General features: G+C 40.1%; 1 protein-coding gene across 2 annotated transcripts in view; it reads left to right on the top strand.

Annotated features, from left to right (window-relative positions):
• LOC120369671 (serine/threonine-protein kinase TNNI3K) overlaps positions 1-18,714 on the top strand; it is a 166,536-nt gene that overhangs the window by 11,168 nt on the left and 136,654 nt on the right. Inside the window, exons 3-5 of one of the 2 annotated variants that reach the window (XM_039483218.1) lie at positions 488-573; positions 2,329-2,426; positions 5,232-5,342. In XM_039483218.1, the coding sequence (XP_039339152.1) occupies positions 488-573; positions 2,329-2,426; positions 5,232-5,342 (295 nt within the window). Of the gene's footprint in view, positions 1-487; positions 574-1,697; positions 1,757-2,328; positions 2,427-5,231; positions 5,343-18,714 lie in introns of those variants that run through there. The other variant, XM_039483219.1, reaches the window with a different exon arrangement.

Raw genomic sequence — 18,714 nt, 5'->3', positions numbered from 1 at the left:
CGCTGCTAGAACACCACACATTTCCTTCACTAGACTGTCTGTTCTTCTGCCTGCCTCTTGGTCTTCCCCCCAAACTCCCACTCAAACTCCCTGTTTACAGCTCTGTTTTCTGGCTCCTGTGCCACTGTAGCTGAAAGATGGAGTGGAGGGGGAAGAAGGAATCTTTCTACTTATAGCAGTTTATTTTTTTTCTTAAAAGAAGCTTTCTTCTCCCTTTATTCTTCTAACATAACTGTTTGTATATGTATGTATAGAAATAATATCAAAATAGAAATACAGCTCAGGAAAAAGTAAGGGTTGGATTCTGATTTCACTTGCAACAGTAGAAACGTAGATTAATCCATTGACATCAGTGAAGTACCTCTGGATTTACAGTGTTGTGAATGAGTGAAACTATAGTGAGATTTCTCTTTTCAAATTTTTCAAATAAAAGAAAATATGCTAAAAGTTGAAAATTGTGATCATCTGTAAAATCTCTTTTTTTCAGCTCCGATGAAGCCTTCAGCAAAGTCAATTTAAATTACCGCACAGAAAATGGGCTCTCTCTTCTTCATTTATGTTGTATTTGCGGTGGTAAGTATTTGAACTTTCATACTCTTTAAGCATGTTATTTACATGGTTAGTGATTTGGTCTGTTTAATAACCCACAGGAACATTATATTTTTAAACTATTTGCCTTCTTTGCATTGTCCTTGTTGATGCTCAGGTAAGCATTAGTTACAACACTCTAAACTGTAGCAACAAGGTGGAGTGGCTCCAAGTAAACTTTGGGTTCCTTTCTAAATCATTCTTCAGTGTAGCAAAAATTCCAATCACCTCTGATGCATATTTAAGTACAGATGTGCAACTAACTTGAAATTAGTTGTTATATTTAGTTTGTAATCAAGGGATAGTATAATTCTATATGAAATATACACATTGTAGACTGGAATAAAAGTTGAATTTTTGATACTCTTTTCCCACAGAAATAACATTTCCTTTTTTTAATATTGTGAAAATGTTTTACAACGTGGCGAATTAAAATAATAATAATGATGATAAAATAAAAATCAGATCTTCTAGCCCAGAATGTTCTCTGATGAGATTCTTGCAGATAGCAAACCAGGAGAACAAGAAAAGTCATGTGAGAGATCATCTGGGCACTCCATACTGCAGATCTCTTGTCCACACTGTGCTCATGCATTTTGCACTTGTTCCACAATATGCAACAGAGGTCAGCATTCAGAATCAAAGAGAATTGTACCCTAAGGCTTCAGTGCCACAGGGCACTTAAACATGCATTTAAATGCTTTGCTGAATCTGGGCCCAGATGTATAATCAGTGAGACCCTGATTATGCACCATTGAAATCAGTGGGAGCTTTCCATTAGCTTCTAGTGCCTGCAAGACTTGAGAGAACACCAGGGTTGTTTTAGGCAGTTTTAGAACAGTCTGTTCCCATTAATGGCTAGATTGTGCCTGATGCTGACTGGTACCATAAGGAAGTGGTGCCCTGCCACATGTTGAGAGTTCATTAAGAAATGGGTTATTTTGTAGTCACAATGTCAGCTAAATTGTGGCAACCCTTCTTCTAGCATAGCTGTGCAGGAGGCAGCCATAATATGGATCACAGCACTTAAGTGAATAAGACAGAGGTGGCAGGAGATGAGTGTCTTCATGTTATGGTTCACTAGTATTCCTATAAACTACTATCCCAGTAACAATAAACTGTAAAGGCACCGGGTGGAGCGTCACTTTTGGAAGGATCAATTGACAAGGTAGGTGTCCAGGAAACCCAACTTGTAAGGCAGGGAGGGAGGGAGGGAGTCTCATGCTGAAAGAGGAGTTTGTGCTCTATAGCACCTCAAATATCTCTAAAAAGTCCTCCCTCAAAGATGTGAATGAGATTAGCAAGCGAATAGATGCCCAGTGCCACAAGTGTTCCTGTTAATGGCTAGATTGTGCCTGATGGTGACTGGTATCATAAGGGGCTGGTGCCTGCCACGTGTTGAAGGTGTCATCATTCCCCTGTCCACTTTGGAGTCACTAGAAAGTCAGGGGACACTAGGATGGAGAGCAATCCATTCCCTTCTCATTGTACACCCATGCAAAGGCCACCACAGTCTACTATTTAATTCTAAATCCAAGTAACACTGTCTGTTACAAGGACTATTGCTTGCATTTTGAGTACTGCAAATGTGAATAAAAGTGTTGAGATCTGATCTGAGCTTAATAATAAGAAACTGACAAATCTGCAGCCACACACTAAGTGTGGAAGCTCTTAGCTGATTGCCTTCATTTGCATGTTCTTTTCTGTAAATGACTTCTCTTTCCAATTTTTATTATAAAGGTAACAAATCCCATATTAGAACTCTTATGCTAAAAGGCTTGCGTCCATCCAGGTTAACAAGAAATGGATTTACAGCTCTGCATTTGGCAGCTTACAAGGTAAATTAGAAATGAGAAGTCAGTATGTTTGGTAGTCTGCTCTCTCTAAATTACTAATCCCAATGAAAATCTTTATGCCTTGCATACAATATATAGGAAAATTACGTATAAATGTTTGCACACATACTATGGACTTAGCATCTTTCATGAATTCTGTTTAATTAAACCTCACAACATGTCTGTGAGTTAGAGAAGTATTGTTATGATTATGGTTACAGAAAGAAAAACATTTTCACAAAAGTTTTGCTGCTTCTCTGCCTTTTTTTTGTCACAATTTTGTTTCAGCTAAAGTTTCCCAGCCAGCAGTAATATTTGTTTATTTTATTTTACTTTTTATTTTATCTGTTGTTAAGAACTGACATTGTGATTGGCGATTAATGAAGCCGAAAAATAAGGACAACACCTGCCCTGAAGCACTGTTATTATCCCCATTTTACAGACAGAGAAACTGAATGCACAGAGAGAGTAAGTGACTCGCCCAAAGTTATACAGTAAATCTATTGGCAGAGCTGGAACTGAAAGTTCCTGGCTTAACTTTCTATTCGCTCATCACAAGACTGTCTTTTCTTTCCTAATTATTGTAATGTGATCATAGCCGTCTTTTGGGTATGGCAAATCGGGGCGACTGTTTCAGGCCACACACTTTGGGGGGCCCCGCAGGCCGGTGCGATTGGCCAGCACTGGACGCAGTTGATCCCGAAAGTGACGGAATCGTCACTTCCACCCTGGGCCCCGCGCCTCCACTAGGGACAGCCCTGACTATGATAACTTGCTATTTCTTTGTTTATTTCTGTAATTCTTATACTAGTTTGATTTTATGACTACAGATAACAATTACATTGACGTGTGCCAACCAAAATAATAAGGGTAATCAAGTCTTATGCTTCAGAATGTAGGATGATGCTCTATAGCAGTCATAAAGAAAACTTGCACTCATGTGCAATGATGCACAATTAGCTAAGTGCCTTATAGGAATTTTGTTGCCTTACTCTCAAGTATTCATTAGATGGGACTAATTTCCAAGTTTCTTTAGTAAATGCTGCATTGTCTGCTCACATTTTTCAATGCATACAGTGAAGCCAATGAAATTTAGGATTATACTTAAAGTTAAGCATATGCTTAAGTGATTTCTTGAATCAGGATCTTAGTTAGTCACCCAAGTCACACAATGCTTTTTTTCTGTGCTCTGACTGCTAAGCAAACCATTGCAAACTGTGAATTTCGGAGCAAATATACAATCTGAAATTTCTTTTGCAGGACATTTGAAATGTTAAGGCTGCAGGATTTACCAACAGTTAACACACCATAACATCTATTGTATATGGAACGCATAGGGAAATATAGAGATCCCAGATACAATGGTGTGGTAAGTGCTGGAAAAGGATGACTTTTTAATGGCACTCCCTGTGTCTGGACTGTGGCCAGATTACCTTGTGAGATTTGATGGGATCACAGCAGAGCTAAGTAGACTGGACCGAGTCATCACTTGGGAAAGGAATTCTCCAAGGAATTCCTAGTTTAGGCCATTTTATTTTCAGGGTTTTTTTCCTCACTAAATTCAGGTCAAAATATCACATCCAGTAATACAGACTTCTTCCATAGTCTTGGGCCTAAAAAGATTGCTTTTCTTTTTTGACTTAAAATTTGGCAAGGAGGGTGGTGTTAGGGAAAACATGGAAGTTGATAATTGCTCCAATAAGCTGAACACATATATTTTCAACACTAACAAAATGGCTTGGGTCAGCAGTCACATCTCCACTGTATGTTCTGTAATGCTGATTCATTCATGGTCTATGCTCATTTTTGTATACAATACAGGGAGAAGGAGCTGTGGTGGTGGCACAAGCTTTAGCATCTCTTGCTGTTGTGTTCTTATTATTTATGATTTTTTACTGTAGCATTTAGGAGCCCTAGGTATAGACAGGACCCCATTATCCTAAGCAGATCAACACAGAACAGCAACAACAAAGAGCTGGTCCCTGCCCCAAAGAGAGTACAATCTAAGTCTAAGACATGAGACAATGGATGGATACAGACAGACAGTGAAGTACAAGGAAATAATGGGACAATACTAGTCAGAATGACAGGCAATGTTGTGTGTGCTGCTATTGGATGCTGAATAGTCATTTGAAGATGCTTTATTTCCAAGATGGCTGACAGGGCCAATATACTCAGCTGATGTAAATTACCATAACTCCATTGGAGTTGGCTGAGGATCTGGCTCAATACAGGAACAACTCTAGTTTTGCAGTTAGAATAGGGGACTGGGAGTTGTCCTGGCTTCTGTTCATGGTTCTGCCATTGATTCACTAAATGACCCCAGGCAAGCTACTTCATTTCTCTGTGCATAAGTTTACCCCTTTGTAAATGAGTTCAATAATATCCACCTCAATTGGATATTGTCCCTCATAACACACGGTTGAGTGAACTGATCTTAGAGTCTCAACAAATTGTTATTATTACTATGATTTCCATTGTTATATCTCGCAGGAATATCAGCAGAGCTTTAGCCCATTATGTTGTCAACAAGGAGACCCATCCAAAACACCAAGCTCATAAATCTGGCATTCAGCACACTATCCTGTGTATTTGTGGAATTTCCATTGTAGATCCGGAGAAGTTCTAATGTGCCCTTCTTCTGGGTTTGACACTCTAATGGTTCTGATATTTAAAATAGTCCATCCGAGCATTTAAAAATGGTTCTGAGGCTAAGTGATATTTAAATAGCTCATACAATCAGGGAGAGACACAGCTTTAGAGATGTCTATTGGCCTAACAAAAACATTTGAAATGTGTGCATTGTAGGACAGTGCAGAACTTGTGACAGCCCTGCTGCATGGTGGAGCTGACATTCAGCAAGTTGGATACGGAGCTCTTACGGCGCTTCATATTGCTACAATAGCTGGTCATCATGAGGTACGTTTTTCCTCTTCTACACAGGAAAAGGTGAGAGTGAATGGCATGATTAATCAGCTCATTTATCTTTTAGCGTGTTTCTGCTTAAAACACAGACAAAACAGCACATCAATAACTCAGTATATCCAAGCTTCATTTACTGGCACTTCATAACCCCTTGGAGAGGCTATTAGGATTAAAAAAAGTTTATCTTGGTTTGTGTGTACATAGAATACACATGAGTAAATGTACCAGACATATTCATACATCTCCTGCTCTTTGTATAAAATGTCTTTAAAGTCTTGTTGGAAACCAGTGCTATTCCTTTATTAATATCAAAGAATTTAACAAAAGATTTGTGGTGACATGAATGCATATGAATACCCTTGGTGGGATCATTGCTTCCTCCACAGATCTCTGTATGGAAGGGAAGCTCCTCTCCAGTGTGGAAGTGAGGGCTCTGTGGCACTGTCGCATCCCTTTCTCTAGATCCTGTAGATTATGCTCCACAAGCTGAGTGCATGTTCTGCACTCAGGGAGGGGGCAGAGATTAGGCCTACTCAGATATTCTTTTCTTAGAGTTGTATTATCTTCTCTGTGAGTTCTGTCTGGGGATCCCAGGAGCAGCTGCAGTCAGGGGAAGTCCCTAGTATGTGAATGCAACAGAGCCATGCAGCTGTTGAGGTCCAGCGTCAGCCATTGCTTTCTGTGGACTCCTGGGGTTCCGCCAAGGTTGGGCGTGAGCCCTATGGCTCTCCCTCCCTGACAGAATGATCTGGAGGAATTCAGTGAGGGGACCCTTGAAAGGATTTCTTCCTGCAGAATCTGCTACTGAGGTGGTGGGGGGTGGGGAAAGAGGAGTTCCACTGGAGGCTGCAGTCCAGCCCCTCCTTATCAAAACATGCTTTTAGTCATGAATCTGTTAGCCTATCACTTTCCAGCCTCATTTCAATCACTTCTCATATCTCCTTTGCATTGCCCTAGCAACAATTAACTCAATCTCATTTTTTTTAAAATACATTTCTTGAAGCGTTTAATATTATGTGTGCAGAATAACTTTTGTAATGAAGGATTCACAATTGCAAACATAATCATAAATGCACAACTATTTGTGTTCTCAATTCTGCTGCTTAAGTTGAAATTACTGACTTTTACAAAACAACAAAACTAGGCTAACTTATGGAAACAGACACTTCCGATTTCCTGAAATAGGGCTGGTGGGCAAGGAATGCAGGATAACAACAAGAAGTTACAAAGAAGGTAATATAGAGCACATTGGCGACTATATTCACCGTTGTATAATCAGTTGTACAGTCACCTCATTTGCATTCAAAAATATCCACTTGGTGGTGTCAATATAGGAATTATTTGTGTAACTGGAGGCTTCTGCAAACAACTGATTGATGCAGTTAAGAAGGCATGTTGAAACTTTGGTCCATATTATATTCGGGTGGTATTTCTCAACCTTCTTCCATACTAGGGTTCCTCTCTGTCTCTGATCTAGCTGGGACCCACTCGCAGTTTATGGGAAGGACCAGGCAGTGACACTGCTCTGGGGAAAACACTTGCTTTAGGTAATGGACTTTCTTTCTAAACCTGATATTTTAAAAATAATTTTATTAGAAAGCAACTCAGACTTCAGTTCAGTTCCTAGTAGAGAAGTGTCAACATCACCAGAATTAACACCCTGGTTTGTACTAATTGGCACTTTTGTTAGCATGCTCAGCAGAGAAGATGAAGACTGAATGAGCACAAGGTCCATCTAGGTTCATGCTGAAGCACACTAGGGTGATGGGGGTAGAGGCGGAGGGAAATGTAGGTGTTCTGCAGATAATGAGAGATTTTTTTACTTCAATCCAGTCCTTTTTAAACTATTAAATTCAGAAGAAAGCAGAAGACTAAATAACTAACACTCCTCTAATGGAGGGGGAAATAGTTCTGTGAAAGTACTTATTGTAAAGCAACATTCATGAGCTAACTGAAACCTCAGAAAACAAGTAGGTTCAGAGGTAAGATTTAAACTCTGTCATTCATCCTGCATTGCAAACATCACCAAAATTGAGAGGGGTAGCAGTGTTAGTCCGGATCTGTAAAAAGCAGCAAAGAGTCCTGTGGCACCTTATAGACTAACAGATGTATTAGAGCATAAGCTTTCATGGGTGAATGCCCACTTCATCAGACACATGCGTTTGTTAGTCTATAAGGGCCACAGGACTCTTTGTTGCTTATCACCAAAAATGACAGTGCTGCCACTTGGAGAGCGTAACAAAACTGCTAATCCCACAGGCTTTGAAATTGCAGAAGCAACAAAACTGTGCTTACACTTTCATGTGGCTGCCATCTTGGCCTCACTCCACTTGTAAACTTTTGAAACATTCCTGTTTACACTGAAGGCATAGTCAGCTTAAATATGTCTTTACTATCAAACCAAAGTTAGACTCCTATCTCCCTTTGAAATCAAGGGGAGCTTAACCTCCTTACGAGCATTTTCAAAGATATTTAATCACCTCGCTGCAGCTTTAGGTATCTAAATATCTTTGAATATTTGGCACCGTTTCTAACTCTGCTTATATCCACTGCTTAGCACGGTGGGGCTTTGATTCAATCTGGGGTCTCTGGGCACTAACATAATATAAATAATAACTACAGCAATCTTGTCCCAGGGAGGTTCAAAGGCACTTTGCAAAGCCAGCCTGAGTAATCTGCACTTCCTCAACATTTCCACTGGGAGTGGAAATTCTGTGCTCTGTTACACTCTGTGCAGATTCATGCTCTGACAGTACTCCATAGGAGCCCTACTGGCAAAGGATGCCTAGTGGAGGGGCAGAATCACCATATCCCAGCCACTTCCCTCCGTCACCAGCATCACTCACATTTTAAGATGTGCTGGCTGCCTCATCCCCAACTCCTCACATCTTGGTGTGGGCAGGGGAGGATGAGGGTGCAGTGTGCTGTTTCATCCCTTCACTTGGCCAGACTTTCTGCCATTGGGGATCCTCCCCAGGGTCTGGGCCAGGAGAAGTGGGCCCAGTGCAGACTTTGGCTGATTCTTGCCTCATGTTTGTATCCTCTAAATATTTAGAAACGGTGAATACAAAAGACACCAAAATGAGAATAACTCCAAATGTTACTTTTGCATTGATTGACTGAGCGCTCGAGATAGAAGCCATAAAGATAAGTCACACGAAAGCCTGGCGTTACCTCTGAAATCTGTGCAGATGTGACAAAGTGAGAAAAAGGATAAAGCACTGTACAGTTAGTCACACACAAAAACTCAATTAAAAAGCTGTTATTCTTCAATGTTTCGGTCAGCAACTCCAACAGTTATCAAGGGACAAATCAATTTGCAGCATCTGTAGGCAACTGTTTAAGTCTGTGGATGGAGAAGCATGCTAATAGAGCAGACTGACATTAAATACTTTATTTTGAAGGTTAGCTTTTCAGGGACTAGGTTTTGCTGGTGGTTTTGGTGTTTGTTTTTTAGCATTACATTCTTAAACTCATGAGACATCATGTCATTCCCTTCATTAGTCAAGTATATTCCTGGGTCGTCTTGTTTACTCACTAGAAATGCTTCCTAGCATATCCTGTCTCAAAAAAGAAGTTGCTGTTTACAATGTAAAAAATATATATCCAATCATTCTGTGCAAGAATTATAATAGGTAAGTTAGCAACAGTCTTATTCGTTTTATGATCCTTTCATCTTCTCTGAAACGTGCTTTGTGTTCTGTGTGTGGACTGTGTGTTACTTGGTAATGATCTTATGTACGGAGTGATATTTTGCCTTGCTGGGGGCATGGCATTAAGGGAATTGTATGTGTTCTTTAATGGAGCCCCAAGTATCTAAGGCAGAGATCGGCAACCTTTGGCATGCAGCTTGCCAGGGTAAGCCCTCTGGCGGGCCAGGTTGCCGCATCCACAGGTTCGGCTGATTGTGGCTCCCACTGGCTGCAGTTCTCCGCTCCAGGCCAATGGGGGCAGCAGGAAGCAGTGGCCAGCATATCCCTCAGCCCGCACTGCTTCCTGCAGCCCCCATTGGCCTGGAGCAGAGAACCGTGGCCAGTGGAAGCCGCGATCTGCCGAACCTGCGACACGGCAGGTAAACAAACCGGCCCAGCCCACCAAGGGGCTTACCCTAGCGGGCTGTGTGCCAAAGGTGCGATCCTTGATCTAAGGTACAATCTGTAGTATATATTCTTAATAAAACAGTGTCTATCTTTTTCAAAAATTCCATGTATATAAAGTAAGGCTATCTGATCATATTATCTTATTGATTATGTTGTCTTCCCCATTATGCTGGACGCTCATTAGATTGGGTTATTTACTGGGGTCATTTTAATAGCTCACTGTTTCCTATAAGTGTTATTCACAGCTGGTACATTGCCAGGTAGACCTTTTATCGAATCCCTTTTTCTACCTTAAATAGGTCCCAATGTTGCACTCAGATGTGCTAGTGTGGTTCCCTCTCTCTGTGTGTAGCTAGATTGACTAAACTGTATCTTGATGCAGGATCAGGGTCATATTTTGCTAGACAGTCCCATAACCAAATTATTTTTATGGACATAGGGTGGATCTATTTCATAGTCAATAGTAAAGGTGATCTTTGGGAATTGTTTAGTGAATAACTTTACACTGTGCTGTACATCATTTTTATTGATGATGATAGGGAAGATGCCAGCTATGTAGTATCTGTACAAAATTGGATAAGTATTAAGCTATTCAGGCCCTGACCTAAATACCAATCCAAGATTGCTGCAAGTTGATTTATCTATCCCCTGACAGTATATTGAGCTAAGGACTGAAGCAAAGACTCTTTTAATTGAGATTGTGGAATAATTAAGGTTTGATATTTATGCGTTTTTAAAGCATTAAAATAGGTGCATATCACAGTACAGTATACTTGTATGCATGTATGGGTGTTATTCATCCGAATGCAGAGGGACTATGCACCATTTTATTTCCACTTTGGAACTCAAAATAGGGTTTGCTGCAGACAGATATGAATAATTCTTAGGGACACCCTATTTCCAGTGTGGAACTTCACCTATGTCTGAAAATATAGTATTAAAAAAATGTTTATCAAAGGCAGAAGGCATAATAATCAGCTGTGGCTACAGATATTTTTATATATTAAAAATAAAAAAAGGTGTTTTCAGTTGAAAACTGCTATATTGGTGCATAGGTGACATACTTAACACTATTTGTCAGTCACTCTCAACTAAGAGTACGCACAGATTTTCCAGGGAGTAAATCAAATCATCTAGATATTTGGCTAGTTTTACAACAGGCTACATGAAAAGCACTAGCAAAGTCAGTACAAACTAAAATTTCATACAATGTTTTTTGTTTATGATTTGTTTATACTGCTCTATTTACTAGACACTGAAATGTAAGTACAATATTTATATTCCAACTGATTTTATAATTACATGATAAAAATGAGAAAGTAATTTTTCAGTAACAGTGTTCTGTGACTGTATTTTTATGTCTGATTTTGTAAGCAAATAGTTTTTAAGTGAGGTGAAACTTGGGGTATGCAAGACACATCAGTCTCCTGAAAGGGATACAGTAGTCTGGAAAGGTTGAGAGCCACTGCTGTATGGGACTTTGGAACAAGAGACCCAATGCTTCAAAAATTACCAAAAATGATTTTCCTCTGCAGTTAAACTCAAAAGTAACACATGCTTTTGATGATGATTACTGGATTTCAATATTTATAGAAAATTGCACATGATCAATCTGGCATGTACATAGTGTTGTTTTTGTTGAGTGGCCTCTGCATATTTCCACTTCTGTGATTGGTGCCTCCTGGCATTGAGCAGTGGAATATGCTAGAGAGCAATGTCCTTGAGCCACTGGCCCCTCCCTCCTCCCTGGAGAGGATTCTGACAGTGACCCCATCCACTCTTCAGTTACTTTTAAGTCACTGAAGATACAATGAACTCAGATCACAGGTAGTGGTGTCAATGGTTCACTCTTCTGTTTTTTTGCTTCTGTCCTTTCAAAGGCTATTTTCTTTTTGAATCATTAGATTAACATTAATAAAGTTTTCCTTAGTTAGAAGAACAAAGAGAAAATAGTACCTGTCAGGAATGGACACAGGAGCGGGAGGACTGCTTCATACACACCTATTGGTAGGGTAGGCTTGTCAGGCCTAGTCAATTAAGTTTGGCAATGTGTGACTCCAGCATTGACCTTGAACATCAATGGGCATTTTGCCATTGATTTCAGATGGGTAGGATTTAGGGTGACCAGATGTCCCAATTTTATAGGGACAGTCCTGATTTTTAGGTCTTTTTCTTATATAGGTTCCTATTGTTCCCCACTCCCGTCCCAATTTTTCTCACTTGCTGTCTGATCACCCTAGTAGGATTTCACCCATTGTATTTGTTTGTGCTGCAGTCACTCTTTGTGTTTGATGCTGGGGGGAAGTGGGAGTGATTTGATTCAACCCAGTGATAAGAACGAAAGCTTATAGTAGGCTACATGAAAAGCACTAGCAAAGTCAGTACAAACTAAAATTTCATACAATGTTTTTTGTTTATGATTTGTTTATACTGCTCTATTTACTAGACACTGAAATGTAAGTACAATATTTATATTCCAATTGATTTTATAATTACGTGATAAAAATGAGAAAGTAATTTTTCAGTAACAGTGTTCTGTGACTGTATTTTTATGTCTGATTTTGTAAGCAAATAGTTTTTAAGTGAGTTTTAATAATAAAACTTATTAATTTTAATTAAATCAACAAGTGAGCTAATATCTTAGGGTACCCTGCTTTGTTGTTCATGTTTCAGGTGTACTGCAATGAGAAAAAGTAACTTTTAGTGAGTCACAGGAGCACTGTTCACCATCATAGTGGGATTATCACTGGGTAGTCCATTGATAAAACTCTTACATTTGACTTTCTCACACTAATGGCCTACCCTGTGCATCAGACTCTGGTTCATTTTTATAGTTACTTCATCCTCTTCATCACAGTCCTCTCTGCGACACAAGAAATGTGTTCACTGAAGAAGTAGTCTGGCATAAAATCATTCACTGAGTCAGAGCCTTATGCTGTTGTAAGTTCTCTAACAGCTGCAGCAAGGATATGTTTGCAAACCATTATGAAATCAAGACGTTTTTAAATAAAGGTATACAGTACATAGCTGAGATAAAGGATTATTATCTATTATTCATAGCTATACTTTATACTCAAAATGGTGGTTACCATATAGAATTATAGTACCTAGACCTAATTTTTGCTATGTTGAAGAGATGCAGGTGTGTATATATATATATATATATATATATATATATATATATATATATGTGTGTGTGTGTATACACAATGTTGCACTTAAAATCTTTTGTCCATTTTTGGAAGATTCTGTTGATATGAGAGATCCCTTATACTTGAAGGGTAAATTACATTTACATCTACTTTAAGGTCACTTTACACTGCCAAAGAAGGGAGTTTTAGGGTAAATGAGAATCAGGCCCCAAATGGGGAATATTGTTGGACCATATGTGTGAAATATCAATTCCACAACAGAAGAAAGTGCCACTTCTGTATAAACAGAATGATCTAAAATGGGGATGTGAGTGGAGCATCCCTACCTCCGCAGTAATGGATGTCGTTGAAAGCCTATAAATATACACACGCACATGCACATGCACTAAACAATGTAGTCATGTAAAAATTGTTCTGCCCTTCTGGGAGAAATTGCACATTTTTACTGGCTCCAGGAAGTTGCCTCAAAATTGTTGCCAGTAGTTATTTGTTCTTCCCAAGAGTGAATCTTGATTAAAGTTTATTTTAATAAGTGTTTCAGTGGGTTTGTGCACTGGCCTTTTCCTCTGGAAATGTCAGTTCAAATCCTGACCTTGGTAACAATTTAAACTGTTTTTGGTGGTCATGCCCTAGTCATTATTTGACAATATTGAGAAACTAGTCACAGTTTGGCAGTGTTCATATTGACTGGGAGCAGGGACTGAAATTCATAGATAGAGCGAATCTTGCACCGCATTTACTTGCACTATGCCTGGTTCTTTCCAATATTTTAATCTACACTAAATTCATTGACCAATAAACAGAAAACAAATACTATGCAATTATGGCAAAGTTGAAAACCCCCCCTCTATTTTAATAAGCATTGTGAAATCTCTAGAAATCTTCCACACATCTATGCAGATGTCTCATCCCAGAACTCTTACTTTCTTAAGAAGAGGCATCATTAAGGGAGATATCCACAGTGAAATTTTGAAAAAAATTATTCATGATGGTCATGATCCCATGTTTGCGCACTAATGAAGGTGCTATTATCCTGGTGGGCTAAGATCACATTCACTGAAAATTCAGAAGGTTATTCTGATTATCTGGTCATCTGTTTAGAAGTTCTAAGAAGCTGTGTAGTGTTTCCCTAGAAAACAAATACATACCACCTCTAACACTTACATGAACTCTGACACACCAGAGTAAAGAATGAACGTTTCTTCCAAACTCAGGTTTCCTAGTCTGTATCCACACTAGCAAGCTTACAGTGGCACAGCTGTACTGATGCAGCTGTGCCACTGTAAGATCTCTCATGTAGCTGCTCTATGCCAATGGGAAAGAACTCTCCGATGAGCATAATTAAACCACCCCCAATGAGCAGCAGTAGCTATGTTGGTGGGAGAAGCTCATCTGCTAACATAGCATTGTGCACAGTACTGTTCATGCTGGTGAAACTTATATTGCTCAGAGGGTGTTTTGCCTATTTTGTTACAAAGTAAATATCAACACCTGTCAATCTTTTGGGTGCAATAAGTAAGAAATAAGTGGCAGATTCATCTCTGATCCACCTTTAATAAAAATCTTGTAGCTATATAAAAAGTGGTGTGACAGTTGCAAAAGATTTTCTGATGTGACAGTGTACTACTCAATTTGATATAAAATAGGCCTAACTATACTTTGAGGCCTGGTCTACACTACGTGTTTAAACCGAATTTAGCAGCATTAAACCAAATTAACCCTGCATCCGTCCACACAACGAAGCCCTTTATATCGATATAAAGGGCTCTTAAAACAGATTTCTGTACTCCTCCCCGACAAGGGGAGTAGCGCTGAAATCGGTATCGCCATGTCGGATTAGGGTTAGTGTGGCCGCAATTCGACGGTATTAGCCTCCGGGCGGTATCCCACAGTGCACCATTGTGACCGCTCTGGAAAGCAATTTGAACTCGGATGCACTGGCCAGGTAGACAGGAAAAGCCCCGCGAACTTTTGAATTTCATTTCCTGTTTGCCCAGCGTGGAGCTCTGATCAGCGTGGGTGGCGATGCAGTCCCAAATCCAAAAAGAGCTCCAGTATGGACTGTATGGGAGATACTGGATCTGATCGCTGTATGGGGAGACAAATCTGTTCTATCTGAGCTCCGTTACAGAAGACGAAATGACAAAGCATTTGAAAAAAATCTCCAGGCTATGATAGACAGAGGCCACAGCAGAGACTCAGCACAGTGCTGCGTGACAAGCGTAACGGAAAGCCAAAGAATCAAATGGATGCTCATGGAGGGAGGGAGTGGGTACTGAGGACTCCAGCTATCCCACAGTCCCTGCAGTCTCCGAAAAGCATTTGCATTCTTGGCTGAGCTCCCAATGCCTGAAGGGTCAAAAACATTTTCCCGGGTGTTTAAGGGTGTATGTTATCAATTTACACCCTTCTCCCCCCCCCCCCCGAAAGAAAAGGGAAAAAAATCGTTTCTCGCCTTTTTTCCAATTGCTGCTGGTAGACAGGGTGCTGCAGCGCTGAACACCAGCATCCCCTTCCCGGTGGCAGATGGTGCAAAATGACTGGTATCCATCGTCATCATCAGCCCGTGAGTGCTCCTGGCTGGCCTCGGTGAGGTCGTCCGGGGGCGCCTGGGTAAAAATGGGAATGACTCCCGGTCATTCCCGGCAGACGGTACAGAAGGCTTGGTAACTGTCATCATAGCAGCTGAAGGCTGAGCTCCATCAGCCCCCCCACCCTTTAATGTCCTGCCTGGACTATCATAGCAGCTGGAGGCTGCCTCCCCCTCATTTTATCTCACTAAAAGTCAGTGTTTCTTATTCCTGCATTCTTTATTACTTCATCACACAAAGGGGGGGACACTGCCACGGTAGCCCAGGAGGGTTGGGGGAGGAGGGAAGCAATGGGTGGGGTTGTTGCAGGTGCACCCCCTAGAATGGCATGCAGCTCATCATTTCTGCAGGATCTCTGGGGCTCTGACCTGGAGCAGCTGTGCCCTCTGGTTCTCTAGTACACTTGCCCCATATTCTAGGCAGGACTGACTCTATTTTTAGACAAAACATAAAGAAGGGAATGACCCGGGGAGTCATTCCCATTTTTGTCCACGCGCCCCCGGCCAACCTCAGTGAGGCCAGCCAGGAGCACCCATGACAACAGCAGACGGTACAAAAGGATTGATAACCGTCATCACCAATTTCCAAATGCAAACGGTGCAAAATGACTGATAACCATCATCTCATCTCCAATTTACAATGGCAGACGGTGCAATAGGGATGGTAGAAATCTCTGCTACCTTGCAAAGGCAAATTAATGCTGCTGTGGAGCACTGCAGTACCGCGTCTGTCAGCAGCATCCAGTACACATACGGTAACAAAAGGCAAAACAGGCTCCATAGTTGCCATGCTATGGCATCTGCCAGGGCAATCCAGGGAAGAAGGGTGTGAAATGATTGTCTGCCGTTGCTTTCACGGAGGAAGGATTGAGTGACAACATTTACCCAGAATCACCCGCGACACTGTTTTTGCCCCATCATGCATTGGGATCTCAACCCAGAATTCCAATGGGCGGGGGAGACTGTGGGAACTATGGGATAGCTACGGGATAGCTACCCACAGTGCAACGCGCCGGAAATCAACGCTAGCCTCAGTACATTGATGCACACCGCCGAATTAATGTGCTTAGTGTGGCCGCGTGCACTCGACTTTATACAATCTGTTTAAAAAACCCGGTTTCTGTAAAATCGGAATAATCCCGTAGTGTAGACATACCCTGAAAGACATAGGAGGTTGGAAAAGACATACTGACAGACATGTCAAAAGAAATGTTCAGTAAAGTAAAGGAGGCCCTGAAATCTTGTGTGCTGGCTTCTAGTCGTGTACCAAATAGCTAGAGAAGAGCCTGAAAAACAAGCCAAGATATAAACACTCATATTTGGATCCAAACTTGTGGCTGGCCTCTGTCATAATTGGCTGAATCGTCTCCTCCTCATCTCAGATCTGGAAACCTGGGAAAAATCAGATCCAGCCATGAATTTTGTGGCTTTTGACCATTTCTATAAATGCTTCTAGGCAGAAGTGAGGAAGATTTATTCACAGGCTGGAGACTATGAAAAGTACTTTGCCATTCCAGATAATTTCTAAATAAATCTAGAAAAGTCATTGTTTCCCTGCACACTTTCAAAGGTTTTGCTTCAGTTCAATGTATTTCAACATGCTGATTATCTCTCTGGCATGTGGACTGAATGCACTGATGTTTGGAAATTCCAGTCCAAGTAGCCTTAATTTTGAAGTGCAGTCTTTCATTATCAGCATCATGTGAACAAGTGCTGAGCAGCCAGTTCGAACAAGGAAAATAATAAGTATGATGGAACCTATATGAAGAATCTGTATTTGTCAAACAGAAACAAGAGCTGGTTTGAGCCAACTGGACCTTGTAATTCTTAAGGGTTTTTTTGCTTGTACGAAATGCCAGGACAGGACATGCAGAGAGAACAACTTGTCAATGTATTTTAAAAGATATAGTGAGAGCAGATCAGAAGTTACAGAAAGGCAACATAGAAGTTAGAATCACTCATTAGTGAAGAAATATTTATATATTAAATATAAATAATGGAAGCCTGATTGTCATATACTAAGACCCCTTTCTACCACTCTGGTATTGTAAAAGATGGCTTAAAACTAGTATAAATGTAATTTATGCAAACTTCCAGAGTGGTGTAAAGAGGCCCTAATATTAATGAGACACATATAGGATGACATCCTGACCCCATTGAAGTCAATGGGAAAATGTCCAATTACTTTAAAGTGGCCAAGGTTTCTCCCTTAATATTTTACAACATGAAAAGCCATATTTTCAGTCTGGCCTATGAATATGGGCAGAAAAATACTGCATTCACAAATCCTACATTTGCACAAATCAAATAATTTAATACTTAACATGTGTGGATGTTGTTACATAAAATATTTAGGAACAAATATTGAAGCTGGGCTATAAATTTAAGCACATAATGTTGATTGGTTTCTTTGTATTGCTTGCAGAAAAATACTGTGTATTGAGTTCAAAATCATTCTTGCAAATGCAACTTTTTTCATTATTTCCCCTTTACTAACGCAGAATTATTTGCGGAGAGAAATGAATCAGCTACACTAATAAATTTTGATTTCTGGGTAAGGAGACAGATTAATTTACAATTTGCAGGTTCTTAGCTTCCCAGAACTGATCTTTCACATACAACTTTGAGTTCTTTGTTACTTAATTATCATTAAGTGACTAAACGAAACAAAAAATCATTGATCCAATTATACATGATTTTTCAATATATCTGTATCAGGATGAGATCTAACTTCCTTTTTTAAAGCAGATAAATTGCAGTATGTGCTAGTGGAAAAGAATTTTTCAGATTAGAGTCCATATTTTGAAATTCTGGCCCTCCAAACCTCCATTCCTCTCCCCATTTCTATTGTTTCCCATGTCTACTTCTGTCAATGTTTTTTCCCTTAGAAAATTATACGAATAAGGCACCAATCCTGCAATACACTCCTCATGACAGAGTTTATTAAAGGATCGAAGTGTTAAGTATAAGCCGGGGGGGAGGTGTGATTTTGCATAATTCTGTATTTTCTGTTGCTCAACAGAAAAATGCTCTAATGTAAATAATACATATGAGATGCACAAGAACATAAAGTAAATATGTGCTTCAGATCTGATCATTAAAATGAAGAACGATGAGCAAAAACCTTGCTTTATTTTACTTTTTCAAGTTGCTTTTTTAAAACTTTTGGGCCTGATCCTATGAGTAACAGAGCACCTCCCGCAATGTGCGGAGTCCCCTCAACTCCAACTGAAGTCAATGAAAACTGAGGATACTCAGCTCCTTGCAAGGATAAAGCCCCTAATTTGATGAGGAATCATTTTTCGAGAGCAATTTAGAAAAGACCCATTGTTTTCTCTGTTAGTAATGATCAGCTCTTTGCCAGAAACATCCCCTACAGAGAGTTGTACTCCATATACCTCATTTGGTTCTGTTGCTGATTTGGAACCTGAAGATTTATAGTTCTGCTTTTTTCTCTCTCTTTTTTATAGAACTTTGAAATTGTCAGTCTACTGAGAATCTCTTCTGCTAGGTTAAATAGCTTA

This window comes from Mauremys reevesii, linkage group 8 (assembly GCF_016161935.1).
Source record: "Mauremys reevesii isolate NIE-2019 linkage group 8, ASM1616193v1, whole genome shotgun sequence".
NCBI classification, from domain to species: Eukaryota; Metazoa; Chordata; order Testudines; family Geoemydidae; genus Mauremys; species Mauremys reevesii.
Note: the sequence above shows the minus strand (reverse complement) of the source record. Positions and strands in the feature narration are given on the sequence as shown.